The 20681-nt window shown below is 38.0% G+C and overlaps 1 protein-coding gene across 2 annotated transcripts in view; it reads right to left on the bottom strand.

The window, feature by feature from the left end:
* The window catches only part of ppm1kb (protein phosphatase, Mg2+/Mn2+ dependent 1Kb), a 41664-nt gene that overhangs the window by 8002 nt on the left and 12981 nt on the right, over positions 1-20681 (bottom strand). For both annotated transcript variants that reach the window (XM_072583889.1, XM_072583890.1), the window contains exons 4-6: positions 2593-2758; positions 2255-2399; positions 318-452 (exon numbers count right to left, since the gene is read on the bottom strand). In XM_072583889.1, coding sequence (XP_072439990.1) covers positions 318-452; positions 2255-2399; positions 2593-2758 — 446 coding nt within the window. The remainder of the gene's footprint in view (positions 1-317; positions 453-2254; positions 2400-2592; positions 2759-20681) is intronic.

Below are 20681 nucleotides of genomic sequence, written 5' to 3'. Positions count from 1 at the left end.
GGCTTCGCTGACAGGCTAGCACTTATTGTCTATCCCTGAATGCTCTCAAGAACTTAAAATTAATACATGGCTTTTGAGTTCATTTACAAAAAAAACCTTATAGACTCAAATACCATATATTGTTCACCTGAGGTAAACAGAGGTGATTCCATGAGCTCATGAAGTATAAAGACAAATTGATGTAAGCATAAAAGCAAACAGTTCAACCATTAAAATAATCTTGCTTTCAAGACAGGCTGTTATATAAATGGATATTCTAGCGCACAGGTAAATGCAAACAAAACAAACAGCACATGATTACATCAAACTCCATTTACCTGTTCGACAATAACCTGAGCAGCCTCTATTGGATCATGACATTGACTGATGTGATCACAAATCTCTTGACTATTCATGATAAAGTTAATCCCATCTGTTGTTAGAACTAAAAAAGCATCATCTCCATGTTGCAGCTGCAGAAACAGTTTTAAAAAAAACAAATTATAGAAGGGGAAGCCCTGCTGTACAATTGTACAGAGGAATATATGAAATTCATCCTCTCCCCCAATGTTTCTTGAAATTGCCAACTAGGATACAGTTTCACAGGCACTAACAACCCTCAAATAGTTTGCCCACATGGTTCTCAGCTTTGACAGAGAACAGAAATTCTCAATGGATAAATAATGATTACAGAGCCTAATCCTGTTGTCATCCAACATCAATTCAGGAACATTCCTGCTCAAATCAGCAGACAGTCTCCTTTGGGAGGACATTGTGTCTTTTTTGTCTTTTTTTAACTTGGAACACTGAAGCCTTGGCTGAAATTAATTCAGTCAGTATAGTTTGGCATGGAAACCTAGGACCTTTTTATTCTGGATGACTTGGCACAATACTAAGTAGTGCCTTTGCCAAGTGAACAATCGCATCATTCTGAAATTATTTTTCTGGATGCTTCAGTATGCAATCCCAACAAAGTCATCCAAGTTCAATGACTCCATCCTAACAGAAAAAGCAGTATTCTAGTTTATTTATATGCAATACTAGGGATACAATTATTAGTCATAGTCATACAGCATGGAAACAGACCCTTAGGTCCAACCAATCAATGCTAACCATGTATCTAAACTAAATAGTCCCACCTGACTCTGCTTGGCCCATATCCTACCAAACCTTTCCCATTCATGAACTTATCTAGATGTCTTTTAAATGTTGTGACCGTACCTTCATCTACCACTTTCTCTGATACTTCATTCAACATACAAACTACATCGTATATAAAAAAAAGTTGCCCTTCATGTCCTTTTTAAAATATTTCTTCTCTCACCTACAAAAAAAATGCCTCCTAATTTTGAATTCCCCCCAACCGAGGAAAAAGACCCTTGTCATTAACCTTATTTGTGTCTCTCATGATTTTATAAACCTCAATAAGGGGTCAGCCCTCAACTTCCAATGCAACAGTGAAGAAAGTCTCAGAGTCAGAGATATACAGTATGGAAACAGATCCTTCAGTCCAACTTGCCCATGCCATCCAGATATCCTAAATTAATCCAGTCCCATTTGCCGGCATATGGCCCATATCCCTCTAAACCTTTCCTATTCATATTCCCATCCAGATGACTTTTAAATGTTGTAATCTTATAGCCTCCACCACTTCCTCTGGCAGCTCATTCCATACACACACAACCCTCTGTGTGAAAAAGTTGCCCCTTATGTCCCTTTTATATCTTTCCCCTCTCACCTTAAACCTATACCCTCTAGTTTTGAACTCCCCCATCCCAGGGAAAATACTTGCTGATTTACCCTATCCACGCCCCACGTGATTTTATAAACCACTACAAGGTCATCCCTCAGCCTCCAATGCTCCAGCAAAAATATCCACAGCTTATTCAGTCTCTCTCCATATAGCTCAAACCCTCCAAACCTCTTTCCAGTCTATTTTTATATCTCAACCCCTCCAATCCCAACAACATCCTGGTAAATCTTTTCTGAACTCTCTGCATTTAATAATGTTCTTCCTATAACAGGGTAACCAGAACTGCACAAAGTACTCCAGAACAGGCCTCACCAATGCTCTGTACAACCTCAACATGGCCTTCCAAATACAGATTAGTTACAAGAAAATTCAGATTGATTTAATATGTTCATGGAAATTTAAAAATATTGTAAATTAAGTTGGCCCAAGAAATGCAAATTTTTAATCTTCAACTTGGATTAGAGAAGAGATGGAATGCCAAAAGGGACGTATATAATTATGGTCTGCAGTACGCAGACTCACCTTAATCCGTCTGGTCTCTGGCTCAGCGATGACTCCAACGGACCTTAAAGCTAGATCACCTATACTGCGTGTCATAGCCAATCTCCCATTTACATGTGGTTGGCCCAGACTGTTCCAGGCAACAAATCCACCACATTTCTTAATCCTGTCAAATACAATAAAAGTAGAAGGTAACAAATATTGTCCACACCTACACAAAGTACTAAGTGAAACACTAAGCGCTGATATAGAACAATGATTTATTGTACTTAGCATTTTGAAATTTCAGTAAATTTGCAGATTAACATCAAGTATACATCACAATGACTAGATTATTTGTATCAAGCCTTCAATGTTACCTTTCCCTCTCATCTTTCCGTTCTGGAGTGTGGTCTTCAGTCAGTCGCTTATATTTCCCCTTACGACAAAGAATTGCCCGGCTGTCACCCACACTTGCTACCACAAGCTCAATGCTATCACGTAACAGAGCCACAGTGGCAGTTGTCCCCGACGAAAGGAAAGAGACTAAAATTATCAGAAAACAGACTTAGAAAACATGCAGTATGTTACAAAACACTTTGTAAACATCAACATTTAAAATAATTATGTTCAAAACTACTGTTCAATATTAAGCATCATACATTATATTAGATCTGATAAAAATACAGCATGCAGACATTAAAAAGTAATTAAACTAAAAATAAATGGAAATTATACTTTGGTAACAGGGCTCAATGCTTAACGTACCTTACATAAAGCACAAGGGCAATAGTAGAAAATATGTTATTCTTAGTTTAAAAATACAGAGAACTAGATAAGTTAATAAATTTCTTGAGAACTGCAACAAGTTTGAAAATACTAATAATATTTGGAGCAAGCACAGTTTCCACTTAGCATTAGGCCCTGTTGTAACAATGTAGAAACAATTACAGGAGTCAACATAACTAGAAAGCTAAATTTAAGAACAAACACCATGAAATGCTCAATTAAGTATACTATGTAGCAGGTATTTTTAAACTGCTGCTTTGAGATCTTTGGAGGCATTCACTTGTAAAAACGGTTTCAAATACTTTTCTGCAATTTAGATCAGAAAATGTCCAAACTGGACCATTTCCCAATCTTCAAAAGTTTGACTTTTGGACTTCCATTGCAGGACCACTGAACATCAAGAGCAGTGACAGGGAAAATAAAGCAAGCTATATACTACAGAGGCACAGGAAGCTTTCCCATAAAGGCAAGTTACTTCAACACCATTTTCACAAGATATAGAAAGATGGAGATAGGGGAAAGTACTGGTAGCACAAAGCATTCCTTATGTACTTTTCCCCACTTTAAGTATAAGCAACCCAAGTAAAAATGGAGAAAAATGGATATGGGAAGTGAGACTTTTAATAATCACAACTCAACTTTTATTCGGGATTCATATCCTATTCGACTTCAGTCAATTATACCTAATTTATTAGCAACTTAGGGATTTTAAGATACTTAAACATGTGCATTTAAAGATAGATCGGGGGAAACAAAAAAAGGCTTCTGCTTCATCTACATGTGTAATGAGGCAAAGTTAATTAGGGAACTTAAGGTAAAGGAACCCTTAGGAGGCAGTGGCCACAAAATGATAGAACTCACCATATAGTTTGAGGGGAAGAAGCTGCAATCAAATGTAAGGGTACTACAATAGAGTAAAGGTAGCAACAAAGACATGAGGGAGGAGCAGGGCAGAGTTGATTGGAAGGGAAGCTGAGCAGGGAAGACGGTGGAGCAACAATGGCAGAAGTTTCTAGGGCCAATTCAGGAGGCGCAGCAGAAAGTTTTCCCAAAGATGAAGATACATACTAAGAGGAGGATGAGGCAACCCATGGCTGACAATAGAAGTCAAGGATGTCACAATAGCAAAAGGAAAAGCATACAATGCAGTGAAGGTTAGTGGGAAGCCAGAGAATTGGGAAGCCTTTATAAACCAGCAAAGGGTAACCAAAATAAAAACCAAAAGGTGGGGAGAAGGGAGAAAACGATGAAATATGAGGGAAAGCTAGCTAGTAATAAAGAAGATTGCAAGAGTTTTTTTATAAAAATACATATAAGAAAGGTAAGGAACGGGCAAGAGTGGACATTGGCCCACTGGAAAATGAGGCTGGAGCAGTAACGGAGAACAAAGAAATTGCAGAGGAGTTGAATAGTATTTTGTATAACTTCCACACCAGCAGCATACCAGAACTTGAAGATAATCACGGGGCAGACCTAAGGAAAAGGTGCTGAGGAACCCGAAAAGGTCAGAGACAAATAAATCATCTGGACCATGTGGATTGTACCCGAGAGTTCAGAGGAGACAGCTGAGGAGATTGTACAGGTATCGGTGTTGATCTTTCAGGAATCACTGGAGTAAGGGGGACTCCCAGAGGACTGTAAAATGGCTAATGTAACACACCGCTGTTTAAGAATCGAGGAAGGCAAAAGACAAAACTAAATGCCGACTGGTAAGATTTTAGCATTCATTATTAAGAATGTGATTGTGAAGTACTAGGAAGCGCATGGTAAAATATGGTAGAGTCAGCACAATTTTGAAAAGAGGTCACGCCTGACAAATCTGTTAGAATTCTTTGAGGAGCTAATGAGCAAGTTAGACAAAGGAGAATCAGTGGACATAATCAATTCGTACTTCTAGAAGGCCTTTGCCAAGATGCTGCTAAATAAGGGGCCTTGACTTTAGGGGCAAGGTACTGGCATGAATAGAGGATTAGCTGCCTGGCAGAAAACAGAAAGTGGGGATTAAAAAAAAGACTTGTTCAGGATGGCAGCCGATGACTACTGGAGTTGTGCAGGAGTTAGTGTTGGGAGCACAACTATTTATGTTATATATTAACAATCTGGATGAAAGAACTGAGGGCTTTGTTGCTAAGTTTGCAGATGACACCAAGATAGGTGGAAGGACTAATAGTGTTGAGGAAGCAGTGAACTTGGAGAATGACTTGGACAGGCTAACAGAGGGCACAAAAAATAGCATTGAAATATAATGTCGGAAAGTGTGAGGTTATGCCCTTTGGTAGGAAGAACTGAGGCAGAGGATATTTTCTAAACAAGCAAAAGTTTCAGAAATCCATAGCACAAAGGAATTTGGGAGTTCCAGTTCAGGATTCTGTTAAGGTTAATGTGCGGGTTCAGTTGGCAGTTAGGAGGGTAAATGCAATGTTAGCATTCATTTCAAGAGAGCGAGAATAAAACAGCAGAGACGTACTGCCCGTGTCTGCGTGGGTTTCCTCCGGTTTCCTCCCACAGTCCAAAGATGTGCAGGTCAGGTGAATTGGCCATGCTAAACTGCCCGTAGTGTTAGGTATAGGGGTATGGGTGGGTTGCGCTTCGGCGGGTCGGTGTGGACTTGTTGGGCCGAAGGGCCTGTTTCCACACTGAAATGTAATCTAATCTAATCTAATCTAATGTAATCTAATCTACTGCTGAGGTTGTATAAGGCTCTGTTCAGATCACATTTGGCATACTGTGAGCAATTTTGCAATTGAAATTTACAGAAGACAGAGAGGCCTGAATATCAAAGAACATTACAGCACAGTACAGGCCCTTCAGCCCTCGATGTTGTGCCGATCTGTGAAACCAAGTTGAAGCCCATCTAACCTACACTATTCCATTATCATCCACATATTTATCCAATGACCATTTAAATGCCCTTAAAGTTGGCAAGTCCACTACTGTTGCAGGTAAGGCAATCCACGCCCCTACTACTCTCTAAGTAAAGAACCTACCTCTGACATCTGTCCTATATCTATCATCCCTCAATTTAAAGCTATGTCTCCTCGTGCTAGCCATCACCATCCAAAGGAAAAAGGCTCTCACCGTCCACCCTATCTAATCCTCTGATCATCTTGTATGTCTCTATTAAGTCATCTCTTAACCTTCTTTCTAATGAAAGCAACCTTGTAACAGAGAAAGTACCTCAGCCTTTCCTAATAAGAGCTTCCCTCCAAATCAGGCAACATTCTGGTAAATCTCCTCTGCACCCTTTCCAATGCTTCCACCTCCTTCCTATAATGCAGTGACCAGAATTGTATGCAATACTGCAAGTACAGCCGCATCATTGTTTTGTACAGCTGCAATATGACCTCATGGCTTTGAAACTCAATTCCCCTACCAATAAAAGCTAACACACCATACGCCTTCTAAACAAACCTTTCAACCTGGGTGACCACTTTCAGGTATCTATGCACATGGACACCGCGATCTCTATGCTCATCCACACTACCAAGAATCTTGCCATTAGCCCAGTACTCCATATTCCTGTTACTCCTTCCAAAGTGAATAACCTCACACTTTTCCATATTAAGCTCCATTTGCCACATCTCAGCCCAGCTCTGCAGCTTATCTACATCCCTCTGTAACCTGCAACATCCTTCCGCACTGTGCACAATTCCACCAACCTCCGTGTCATTCACAAATTTACTAACCCATCCTTCTACGCCCTCGTGCATTTCAATTACAAAAATGACAAACATCAGTGGCCCCAAAACAGATCCTTGCAGTACACCACCAATAACTTAACTCCAGAATGAAAATTTCCCATTAACCACCATCCTCTGTCTTCTATTAGCGAGCCAATTTCTGATCCAAACCGCTAAATCACCCTCAATCCCATGCCTGTGTACTTTCTGCAATAGCCTACCATGGGGAACCTTATTAAACGTTTTACTGAAATCCATAAACACACATCAACCACTTTACCCTCATCCACCTGTTTGGTCACCTGCTCAAAGAACTCAATAAGGTTTGTGTGACACGACCTACCCTTCACAAAAAAACAATGTTGACTCTCCCTAATAAAGTTATTCCTTTCTAGGATTTATAATCCTCTAGCTCTTATAATCCTTTCCAACATGGATGTGGAGATGATGTTTCCACTAGGAGGAGAGACTAGAACCTGAGGGCACAGCCTCAGAGTGAAAGGATGACCCTTTAGAACAAAGATGAGAGGAAAATTTCTTCAGCAGAGGATGGTGACTGCAAGACCCATTGCTGTAGAAAGCTGTGGAGGCCAAGTCATTGAGTATATTTAAGATAAAGTTGGATAGATTCTTGATTAGTAAGGAACTAAAGTGTTATGGGGAGAATGCAGGGGAAAGGGGTTGAGAAACATATTGGCTATGATAAAATGGTAGAGGTGACTCAAATGGCCAAATTCTGCTCCTACATTTTATGGTCTTAAATAATGCAAAGGGATAATAACATAACAATCCTGTCCTATGTACTTAAACAAACAAATCAAAACGTTTTCTGAAATCACCAGATGAGCACTTTTGTGCCAAGTGTTAATTTTCTGTATTACAATAAAAACTACCTTTAACTTTAAATGTCCAGTTAAATTTTCAGCAAGTTTAGATATTAAATTTCTGTCTCCACTGATCCTGCCAAAATGATTATGTGCACATATACAGAAATGTTCCTCAGAAAACAACATTACCTTCATGATTTCATAGACTCAACTGCACTAATTAGTTTTCTTTATATCAGTTACCTAGAATTAGATTGTGGCTAATGTGGCTTTGTCCTTCTTAAAACATTCAAATCAAATAAATAATTTTTCTAACTTTCAAAACTGGTTTAAAAATGAAAGACTATGTTGTAGAAGGTGGAACAATGATTTTTTAGCAGAGTGAAGGGTAGAAGAGAAAATTAACAGAAGTTCATTTCAAGAAGATTCTCAAATACAACTTTCAAAATAAAAATCAGAGAGAATGCTAGAAACATAGGTCAGTTAGCTGTGAGCATAATCAAAATAGGAAGGTATGTAGGGTTGTCCACAAAGGAAGGGACACGAAAGAGGAAATCAAAGATGACAGTGTGACAAATATTGTCTTTCAATGAGGTCCTTTATTCGCTTACTGTTGTAATGCAGGTTCCCATTAGAAATGATGTTTGATCTATGTAATTTTATTTGCTTATTTTGTTTCTAATTTATAATATTCAGTGTCTTCTCAAAATCAATATCGTTTAGTTGTCTGAAAAGAAAAATACCTGCTCAATATAGTATACAAGAAAATACTTTTAAAAACATTCCATAACTATAAAATGCTTTACCTGCATTTAATTTCAAAATTCCTGCCGATTCTGTTAGAAAACTAAATGATTTACTAGCTGAAAAGGGTTACAAAGCAATTCCTGTATCCTTCTAGCTATACATAGACAAAATGTAAAACTGAAAAAAATTTCAAAAATGCATTACATTAACAAACAAGTTTTCCTCACATTAATATGACTAATATTACTAATTTCTTCAACAGGACTGAACACTCACTGGAGCAGATTTTATTGCATGCCATCGCTATTAATGGGACAAAGAGGATGTGAGGGACCTTCCAGTAGTCCAGGCTAGGAACCGCTGGACTCCTTCACCTGGGAGTAAAAGGGAGCAGTTCTCCTTCCACTGAAGCCCAACAAAGTGTCCAGGGCCTCCAGTTCTAGAGCTGCTGGTTCTGCGCAACAGACCAGGTACAAACTCTGCTATAGATAACACGCACACAGAGGCAAATAGGAAATTTACGCAGGGATGTCCAAACAATATCTGCAACACTGGAAATATAACAACTGGAGCTGCATGTAAATGTCCTGGCTGGTATATTTGTAATATTGAAAACAAATGTACAAAATTCACGCATCTACATGTTGCCATTGAATGTGTTCCTCGACAACCCTCTGCCAAATGGGTTAAAAATTAACAAAATAATCAGCTAATTTTCAAATTATTCTTGAATGGTGTTTTCCAAATCCCAATCATTATATTTTGATGCACAAAATTACCTTTATTCACATTTTTTTTAAACAGATTTATCTGCAACTCTTAAGATATTACCCAGTGTTACAGGGCAACAATAGATCATGGTAAAAATAAAAAGCAATGTTTAAAAAAATGTTAAATGTCTTTGCAGCACTTGAAGTTTTCCAAAATCTGATTTATTTTAAAGACAATATTTTTCAATAAAAATGTACATTATAAGTAGCGCAATTTAACAGATACATTGAAGAATGTCAGAAGATAGTTCTGATATCAGTGTAGATTTTGTCCATTACTTTTCTTTTAAAAAAAAAAGCACAGGCTATACCAGAACACTGAATGGAAATACACCACTTTAAAGGCATTACACCAACATTTTAAAACATTTACAAAGTAATGAATCACTTCCAGTTTCGCATATGTTTAAAGCTGAGCATAATGAAATGAAGTTACTTTAAAAAATGTGCCTGGACAAATGTACAAGGAAAGATGGATGGTTAAAATCAGGAAACTGAACAGGCGTGGTAGATTGCTGAAAATGACTGTCAAAATTAGAATGGAACAAAATAAAAGAGAATGCTTATAGCACCAAATAATTTCTGTGCAGCAGTTCTAAGGTTTTAATTATTCTATACATCTTTAAACCCAAATGCATAAACCATTTGATTAAGAATGCAAGTTAATCAGAACCTTGGTGGAATATTTATATATAATGTCAATATGGAGAGCGTGGCCATAATTCGGTTACATTTAGTTTAGTGATAGAAAGAGATAGGTAGATGCCACAGGGCAAGAGTTATAGATGGGGAAAGGGCAATTATAATGCGATTAGGCAAGACTTAGGAGGCATAGAATGGGGTAGCAAAATGCAGGGGATGGGGACAATCTAAACGTGGAGCTGGTTTAAGGAACAGATATTGTGTGTCCTTGATAATTATGTCCCTGTCAGGCAGGGAGGAAATGATAAGGTAAGGGAACTGTGTATTACTAGAGAAATTGTACCCCTTGTTAAGCAGAAGAGGGAGGCTTATGTGACGTTGAGACAAGATGGTTCAGAAGAGGTGATGCAAAGTTACAGATTAGCTAGGAAGCATTTAAAGAGAGAGTTAAGAAGAGCAAGGAGGGGATATGAGCAGTCTTTAGTGGTTAGAATAAAAGGAGAACCCTAAAGCTTTCTATAGGTATGTAAGGAATAAAAGGATGACTAGGGTAGGAATAGGACCAAACACAGAAGTGGAAAGTTGTGTGTGGACCCTGTGGAGATTGGAGAGGTGCTAAATTAATATTTCTCATCTGTTTTCAGTCAGGAAAAGGAGAATATTGTAGAGGAGATGCTATTAGACTAGAAAGGATTGAGGTTAGTAAGGAGGAAGTGTTATCAATTATAGGTGTGAAAGTAGATAAGTCCCCTGGGCCATATAAGATTTATCCAAGGATTCTCTGGGAAGCTAGGGAGGAGATGGTGGAGCCTTTGGCCTTGATCTTGGAGTCGTCATTGTCTACAGGTTTAGTACCGGAGGACTGCAAAAGTTGTGCCCTTGATCGAGAATGGCAGTAGAGATGACCCAGGCAATTATAGACCAGTGAGCCTTTTACGTCTGTTGTAGGAAACATCTTGGGAAGGATTATAAGAGATAGGATTTATAATCATCTAGCAAGCAACAATTTGATTGGAGATAGTCAACATGGTTTGTCAAGGGCAGGTCATGTCTCACAAACTTCATTGAGTTTTTTTGAGGTGACCAGGCATTTGGATGAGGGTAGAGCAGTTGACGTGGTGTACATGGACTTCAATAAAGCCTTTGATAAGGTTCAACATGGTAGGCTTTTGGAGAAAATGCAAAGGCATGAGATTGAGGGCGATTTAGCAGTTTGGATTAGAAACTAGCTTTCTGTAAGAAGGCAGCAAGTGGTGGTTGATGGAAAATATTTAGCCTGGAGTCCGGTTACTATTGGTGCGCCACAAGGATCTGTTTTGAGACCACTGCTGTTTGTCATTTTTACAGATAACGTAGACGCAGGCATAGGTGGATGGATTAGTAAGTTTGCAGACGACACTGAAGTTGGTGGAATGATGGACAGTGTGGAAGAATGTTGCAGGGGAACTTGGATAAACTGCAGAATTGGCCTGAGAGGTGGCAAACGGAGATCAATGCAGATAAACGTGAGGTGATTCACTTTAGGAAGAATAACAGGAAGGCAGAATACTGGGTCAATGGAAAGATTCTTGGTAGTATGGATATGCAGAGGGAGCTTCGTGTCCATGTACATAGCTCTCTGGAAGATGCCACTCAGGTTGATAGTGCTGTTAAGAACGCATACGGTATGTTAGGTTTTATTGGTAGAGAGATTGAGTTCCGGAGCCGTGATGTCATGCTGCAACTGTACAAAATGCCAGTGCAGCCTCACTTGGAATATTGTGTATAGTCCTGGTCGCCCCATTACAGGATGTGGAAGCATTGGGAAAGGTGCAGACGATGTTGCCTGGTCTGGAGGGAAGGTCTTATGAGGAAAAGCTGAGGGACTTGGATCTGTTCTCATTGGAAAGAAGGCGGCTAAGAGGGGATTTAATAGAGACATACAAGACGATCAGAGTATAGAATAGGGTGGACAGTGAGAACCTTTTCCTGAAGATGATGACGTCGGCTTGTACGGGGGAGGCATAGCTGCAAATTGAGGGGTGATAGATTTAAGACAGATGTCAAAGGCAGGTTCTTTACTCAGAGTGGTAAGGGCGTGGAATGCCCTGCCTGCCAATGTAGTTAACATTAGGGGCATTTAAACAGTCCTTAGATAAGCATATGGATGATGATGGGGTAGCGTAGGGGGATGGTTAGATTAGTTCACAGGTCAGCGCAACATCTAGAGCTGAAGGGCTTGTTCTGTGCTGTATTGTTCTATGTTAATAGCAACCAAATATTTTATTAATAGTATATTATGGCTCATTTCACTGCAGGGGAATCACAAGCATATGCAAGAGCCCATCAGTAGATCTCTACAATTTTCAGAGGAAAATCTTTTTAAAACATATTGATCCAAATTGTGAATGATGGAGATTGAAGAAGTAGAGTTAGAGTTAAATCAATTATTGAAAAATATAAAGCAATATCTGATTAAGGAAGTGGGAGGAAAAGTGGGAATAAAAAAGGTTACATTTAATAATTTTAAAATTCTACAAAGTCAAGCCAAGAATAGGAAAGATTAGTTAAATTTTAAGATGTTAAATATTTAATCCTTTCTGCAATTCATACATTGATGTGAGATTGAATAATTAGAATGTGTTCCCTTTCTAGGTCAGATTGCAGTGAGCAGCAATTTATTAAAATAAAAGGAATAACTTCATCACCAATCTTGATTTTCTATAGGAAACTTGTATGCAAGTAGCATACAAATCCAGCAGGTTCTTAAAAAGTGGGATGGGGGAGGGAGGGGGCCAGGGCAGTTTAGCCAGTGTGGGTTGCCATTTATGAAATTTTTTTAAACAGTGACAAGTAGTGATTCCCAGGGATTCACAACTCATTGCCATATCTCTTACCCTTGGATTTACTGGCTGAGCTTTTACTTTTCTAGCAAAATTCAGCCTATCAAATAATTCCCAAAGAAATTCATGGAATTTTATTTTTTTTAAATGAAAGTTGGTTTGCTAGTTAGTTTGCTTAGCAGCCAATCTTTCTTACCTCATTTGATGAATAACAGCATTGCATTCAGTACAGGTCCTTCAGATCAGGTCATATAAATGTGCAATGTAGAGTTTTAATTTAAATAATCAAGATCTGCATTCAACAGACCAGCTAATGTTCAATATCCTTCTGATCCACAAGATTTACTATGTCAATATAAAGCCTTAACAATATTTATCTCTGGATATGAATTAATGCACTGGATCATTCACACTGCAAGAGGTAAACTGAAAGGGAACTCAACATAATCCTTTCTATAAATACAAAGAGGATGCCAATGATCCTACCACTGATTATGTGAGTGGATAGTGCAGTCAGACACATCCTGTGGTTCTACAGTTTGCTGACCTAATAGACTGATCGATGAAACTGCATTGCTGCTATGCACATACTGTACATCTTATGAAAAGGGTCAAGGACAAGTCATTCTCCACCCACTCAAGTAACAGACCAGTAATGATAAGTCCATGTAGCTCAACAGATAGCACCTGTTGCTTTTATCCTGAAGCTCCAGGTTCAAATCCCACTCCAGGATTTGTTGGCCAGGACAACCATAATATAAGACCATAAAATTTAGGAACGGGAATACGCTATTCAGTCCCACAATGTTGCTTCACTTTTCAATAGGAAAATGGCCGATCCTACATTCCTCTCATCCACTTTCCTGCCTTTTCCACACAACCTTTAGATTCTTGATCAGTAACAGAAACACCTACCTCAGCTTTGAATACACACAAGGACTCTGCCTCCATAGCTCTCTATGGCAAGAAGTTCCAAAGACTCACAACTCTAAGAGAAGAAGTTCCTCCTCATTTAATTCTTAAATCGGTGCCCCTTAATTCTAAAACTATGCCTTCTGGTTCGAGACTCTCATGAGAGGATACATCTTCTCAATATTTACCCTGTCAAGTTCCTTAAGAATCCTATATTTCGCTGAAACCAACTCTTATTCTTCTAAACCCCAAAAAAAAGAGTCCCAATCTGTTGAACATGGTTTATAAGAGTCTTCTATCCTTATAACTGTTCCCCCATTACTCCAAAAGAGAAAGAGATATGTGAAGATACCAAACAATCAGACTAATAAACCCTAGTATCTCCACTGAATTCATATTCTTAAAGATCTGCTGATATACATCGAAATAGTTTGATGGCAACAATTATGTTTAAAGGTAATGTTTTATCATAAAATTGGCAGAGAAACCTGGTTACTTAGAGCATCTGTAGAATATTAAAGATTCGTTAGTCAACAATGATGTTTCTGCACGTTATGAATATAGAAGACAGTTCCAGGGGAATCACATATAAAGTTTTAGAGACGTACAGCATGGAAACAGACCCTTCAGTCCAACCTGTCCATGCCGACCAGCTATCCCTACCCAATCTAATCCCACCTGCCAGCATCCGGCCCATTTCCCTTCAAACCCTTCCTATTCATATACCCATCCAACTGACTCTTAAATGTTGCAATTGTACCAGCCTCCAACACTTCCTCTGGCAGCTCATTCCTTACCCGTACCACCCTCTGTGTGAAAATGTTGCCCTAAGGTCTTTTTATATCTTTCCCCTCTCACCCTAAACCTATGCCCTCTAGTTCTGGACTCCCAGACCCCAGAGAAAAGGCTTTGCCTATTTACCCTATCCATGCCCCTCAATTTTGTAAACCTCTATAAAGGTCACCCCTCAGCCTGTTCAGCCTCTCCCTATAGCTCAAATCCTCCAACACTGGCAACATCCTTGTAAATCTTTTCTGAACCCTTTCAAGTTTCACAACATCTTTCCGATAGGAAGGAGACCAGAACTGCACGCAATATTCCAACTGTGGCCTAACCTATGTCCTGTACAGCCGCAACATGACCTCCTAACTCCTGTACTCAATACTCTGATCAAGAAAAGAAAGCATACCAAATGCCTTCTTCACTATCCTAACTACGTGTGACTCCACTTTCAAGGAGGTTTGGACTTGCACTCCAAGGTCTCTTTGTTCAGCACACTCCATAGGCCATTACCATTAAGTGTACAAGTTCTGCTAAGATTTGCTTTCCCAAAATGCAGCACCTCACATTTATCTGAATTAAACTCCATCTGCCACTTCTCAGCCCATTGGCCCATCTGGTCAAGATCCTGTTGTAACCGGAGGTAACCCACTACTCCCCCAATTTTGGTGTCATCTGCAAACTTACTAACTGTACCTCTTATGGTCACATCCAAATCATTTAAGTAAATGACAAAAAGTAGAGGACCCAGCACCAATCCTTATGGCACTCCACTGGTCAAAGGCCTCCAGTCTGAAAAACAACCCTCCAACACCACCCTCTGTCTTCTACTTTTGAGCCAGTTCTGTATCCAAATGGCTAGTTCTCCCTGTATTCCATGAGATCTAACCTTGCTAATCAGTCTCCGCAAATAGAACCAGAAAAATGTCAAATGCTATCAGGCCAAGGATACACAGGCCTGGCTTATAACCAGGATCTTATCTGGATCACATAGCTTTCCGTAAGGATAATCGTAACGTCTTGCTTTTACTGAATGTGGTTATCAAACTCACTGGTAGTCTTACTCGAGACTGATCAGGACAAAACAGAAATTGTTTTTGCATTAAAGCTAATCCTATGGCATTTTTATTGCTAAATCTTCAAGATTTGATGAAAATTTAGCTGAATAATGTTGTCCCTAACACTCATTTTGTGCAACTGATAACTGATGTTAACTTCTGAGATTTCTCAAACATTTCCTTTGTTTATTAGTGGAGTAGAACATTGAAAAATGCATGTCAAACAGTGCATTATATTTATTTCACTAACTTAAACTGTTCAAATTGAATGTTAGATTTAATAAACTTCATTTGATAGTTAAAAAGCCAGTTACTACAGCAACACTCTGGTTGATGTTTGCTGACTGGAGCAGCTGACTAAGAATGAGCAAAATCACATTCCTGCTGTCTTAAAAACTTTCAACTTACTTAAAAGAAGGTAATCTAACTAAAACCAGTAATAGCTAGTTTTCTTAATTATCCGGTTTTTCAATTTCTTCCTGGTTGTAGATATCTGATAATCAGTGCGGAAACCCAGACTCAGTTCATCAGTTTACAGACTTTCAGTAGGAACTTTAGATTAAGATTATCAATTGGGGAAAAAACCCTACTTATCATGAAGAACAGAAAATTGACTTTTATTATTAGAAACATTTCTTTTTAGGCTTTAAAAGCTGATCAGAGGTCAGATGCTCCTCAAGCTGTAGAAAAATATTTCAGAAAAATATTTCCCTGAACTGTCAAAAATGTACCAATAAAAACACACAAGAACAGAATAAAATTAAAAGTTATTTCTTGATGAATTAAAAATAAAGATAAATTCTCAATGAAAATGAATATTAGAAACTTCATTACTGGCAGCCATACATGATCTTCTTCTAACATTATGCCAAACATATATCTCATTCTTCAAGAAAAAAATCCAGGATGAAACTTGAACAATCAAGGACAGATTTGTTCTGTTCATAAGCAACTTTGGTCATTCCTTCCTCAGTCTGTGGGATCATACCTTTTCTAAGTTTCTAAATTGAAGCTCTGAAAAAGGAGGTTTTGTAGCGAGCCATAAATTAGACTCTTAGAGAAACTGGACTTTGACATCTTTGTTGAATTTATGACACATACAAAACTGTAAAATAATTACAGAATCAATACATTTTGTTATGCAAAGACAAGGATTCTAGAAATGATGAATGAAATACAAAACTGAGGAAACATTCCTTCTTTATTTCATTATGGACAGATCTGGCATATGGTTGCGTTTCATTAATTGCACTTTCAAGAACTTCAGCGAAAGTCTAAAACTTATTTTTCCTCCCATTTGGCCTTCTGGAATAGCCTGTTGCAAGCATGCAACTATATATTTCATACCAACCATTAAAAGGCAGGAAAAAAAAAGCCGGACATAAGTATAGTGGCAATGCAATGTTTAAGATTTGTCTATTATCAATTACAACAACATGTCATAGTTATGGTTACTCATATTCAAATATTGTCACAAGTGTCATCTATTAAATAACAACTTTAAAATTAATCATGCTGCAAGATTAAATGTGCTTTTCAACCAAGTTTTCAGTACTACTCAAAGCTACGCTATCTATAATCATTGGTGCCGGTTTGTTTTTTTTTGATTACTTCAAAGAGTTATGGAAACTCTTGGCTTTCATTAGCTAGTTTGTTTTTCTTCACATGTTTTTACAATTGGTTATTTCAAAAATTCGATAGCACAGTCACTAAATCTTTACATATCAATCACTGCAAGAATAGTACTTAACATGAATATTTTTGTAATTTTAGGCAAATAACATACAATGCCTTAGGATCTTGCACTTCAATTCTAGTTCAAATTCACTATTCTGAGACACAAGAATGAGTTCAAAATGCACAACTGTTTTTAGAAAAAGCAGCTAACTTTGGGGGAAACGTACAAATCTTTTCAAAAATATTTATGCAATTTTAAATCATAAATTAAGCCTGACATAGTTGAAATGGTTTGGGAAGAGTAGTTTGTTCAATTAATAGAAAAATATAGAAGTTGCTCACATGATCTATTGATAAGAGTACACTTTTCAGGTGTAGGGTACTTGCAAAATTATAAAGTAGCACAGGAATAATGAAGGCATACATAATTTATCACAGTTCAAAACAATTAATACTGACAAATGGCAATCGTTACAAAGGCATTTCATATTTGATATTTCTTGAAGACCCAGGTTGTGGAAAATTTGATCTATTTCAAGTTTTATGGAAATACCTGGAGTGGTTTCTCGAAAAGTTGTTGTTGAAAGGTTCATATTGACCATGAAATTTTTTTTATTCTTCCTGCCAAATACACTATTGTTGTTAACTGCTTGCTTAGCTGTAGACCCTGCTGGGGTTTTATTAAACAGTGATTGGTTTGGGGTTTCTTGCTTTATCTGGTCTCAAGTTGGAGGAACAAGAAACCTGCGAGGGAGGGCTACACAGCTGATCTTTAGCATTTCTGAAATAACCCTCAAGTTCAGAACCTATTCATTCTGAATGATTAAAGGAACAGCACAATATTATATACATTAAGCAAGCATACACCTGAAAAGTCCCCAGAAACAAACATGTGGTTGTCAATAATGATACATGTGCCAAACATTACAACAATCAGACTTTGGAGTATTCAATGCTTTATCTTTTTGACTTCAATAATAATCCATTGGCCAATGAGTTTAAGAAAGCCAATCTTTGCAAAAGTATCAGTTACTCCCACCACCCTCCTCCGTTCCTGAACTGCAAAAGTAGTCATACATTTTGGGGCTATTTCGAGGAATAAGTACCTATACTTCTACAGCACTGATTGGCTTTGCTAACAAATTAGTACAACTTCATTGATGAAGTTTTATATTAAAAGTAAACCAACAATCAAGAAAAGTGGTTGATAGATCTTATTTAAAATCTGATTTGATGAGGTATTTAATATGTCATCTTCGTAACAGGAAAAACTAATTTTATTTGATGTTAGGATCTATGAGAGTGAGAGTCAACCAAAAGTGCATTCCTCCAGCTTTAGTCACATGATGATATTATTTTAATTGATAACTGTACTGATTAGAATTAACATTCAAAAACTGTTTTGAATAGGAACAGTGTTACTATAAGCATTTATGCCGAACCAATGGATGGAGTCTCCTGTAAACTGTTGAATTGGTCAGCTTGTATTCTTTCAATTATTTGCTGACTGTTCTTGCTTGCAGCTCTTCTGTTTTGTAGCAATCTTATGCAAGGTTTCAAAGGCATCAGTATCCTTACAGATTAGCTTTTTCCCCCTTTACATACGAGTTCAGAGGCATGTTATTTGATTATAAAGATCATCTCAGTCAAGGCTCAACATTACGACCATACAAATATTTTTTAAAAAGGAGTAACAGTTGCATTTAGTAAACTTGACCAAAATAGCTCTCTCCCCTACTCCTGTTCAAATATAGCAACAGCAACTGCAATTTTCTTATTTGGTCCATTATATTTGATCTACATCAGTTCACTAAGATATATTCTCTCTACACTGTTCGTGTGTAATAGATACTAAGTGACAAAAGTGCACAGTTAATTTCTTACAATTCTACTTTGAGACAAGTTAAAAATATGCAAAACTGCTGAGTTTTCATTTTGTGCTGAAAATGAAAGCTAGGTATGGGAGAGTAAAGACAGACAAATATATGATGCTGTGAATGTCAGCTCTAGTCTATGGCAACTCTCATTGCTCCGAGTCAAAAAAATATGGATACCAGCTGGACTTAAGAACATAAACCACACCAGTGCAATCCTGAGAGTATCAAGTGTGTCATTTTTCAGATGACAATAAACTGATGCTCTGGTTCTCTCATTCAGATGGCTGTAAATGAACCTGGGTGTTCTTCCAGAACCCTGGCCAGTATCTGTATCTTTCTCTGTATATTATTAGTTGCTGGCTCCAAAAAAGTAAACACTTTCCACATCTCAAATACTACTAGGTCCGATTAAAGTTGCACTTGTCAGTGGGCCACATGTAATACACAGTCTAGGGAGTCAAAACACAAGATCTAAATGCAGTGTCTATAACCAATGGACACTGTTTTTACCCTTAACAATAACATTATTAAAAGGCAAGACTTGCAGAAACTTCAACCCGAGTAAATTCAATAATATATTGTATGGAACCACAGTATTATGGATAATATGCAAATATACACAATTTGCCAAACTGTTGCTGACTGGTTTCATTTAAGGGGTTCTTGTGGTACACTGGTAGTGTCCTTACCTCTGAACCAAAAGGCCCAGATTCAAGTCCCACATGTTCTAGAGGTGTGTCACATCATGTCTGGTCAGGTTGCTTCAAAATATTTTGGGCCCTCTTTTGGCACAGCGGCAGTGGCCCTACACTCGACCAGGAAGCCAGAGTTCAAGTCCCACCTGCTGCAGAGGTGCGCAATAACACCTCTGAACAGGTTGATTAGAAAAGTAGGAAAAACAGTGAAAAGGCAAGATTCCCCAAGAGGGCAAAAGTAAGGTTTTAAGTGATATTAGTAACGTAGAAGTGCACACTGGCAATACTAAGTGACTTAAAGCAGCCTAGTCACGTAAGAGTTACTGATTGAAAACTACACCTTTAGCTCTTTCAGACCAGTTTGCAAAGCTTCTCTGTACTTTCCGATTCTGCATTATCACAGAACCATGGTGAATCAGCACACATTATTAGGCACAATTACTTTGCATCTAAAAGAGCATGAAGTCAAGAGCCAACTACAAAAGTTAAACATAAAAACACAAGCACTGTCGTCAGATGCAGGAAATATTGCAACGGAAGGTCATTCTGCACTTTGAACTTACTCCACCATTTAATAAGCTACAGCTGATCTGAATCTTCACTAACCAGCTCTATTGCTCAGCCCATGTTGTCTTGCTCTGGACTCCTTGAAATGGAAACATCCCCACCTCTCTATACACACATCATTCATTAGCTTTACGATTGGATTGCTCCTTATCTTCTATATTCAATGGAATATATAAAAGTGAAAGGTATGGATCATCTTGGACTCTCTATAAACCTGAACCTGCAGCCACATAAATGTCTGCACTACACTGGTAAAAGATGTGCTGTCCTTACGATTAAATTTGCTTTGCAGCCCAGCTCCTCGATAGTAAACTCCAAAAGTACTGTTGTAATTTTTGCAATGTAACATTTTGGAAAAGTAATGTAATCTGTGGAAAATTGTTATAGAAGTGAGTGTAAATAATGAAGTCAAATGTTTCAAAATATTTTTTCATCCAATTCTCTTCTGGTTTACTCTCCCCAAACCTTTATTCATTTTGGTCTTAATTTCTCTGCTCCAGCACTTCTTTAAAAAGTTTTTAAAATTTATTTTTCTCATCTCTCTTCCATTTGTTTATGAGTTCCTTGATGGAGAGGCAGAAATAACCCAAAAGTTTCATTTAGACTAAAATCTCAGGTGGCAATCC

Source organism: Chiloscyllium punctatum, chromosome 14 (genome assembly GCF_047496795.1).
Source record: "Chiloscyllium punctatum isolate Juve2018m chromosome 14, sChiPun1.3, whole genome shotgun sequence".
Lineage (NCBI taxonomy): Eukaryota > Metazoa > Chordata > Chondrichthyes > Orectolobiformes > Hemiscylliidae > Chiloscyllium > Chiloscyllium punctatum.
Note: the sequence above shows the minus strand (reverse complement) of the source record. Positions and strands in the feature narration are given on the sequence as shown.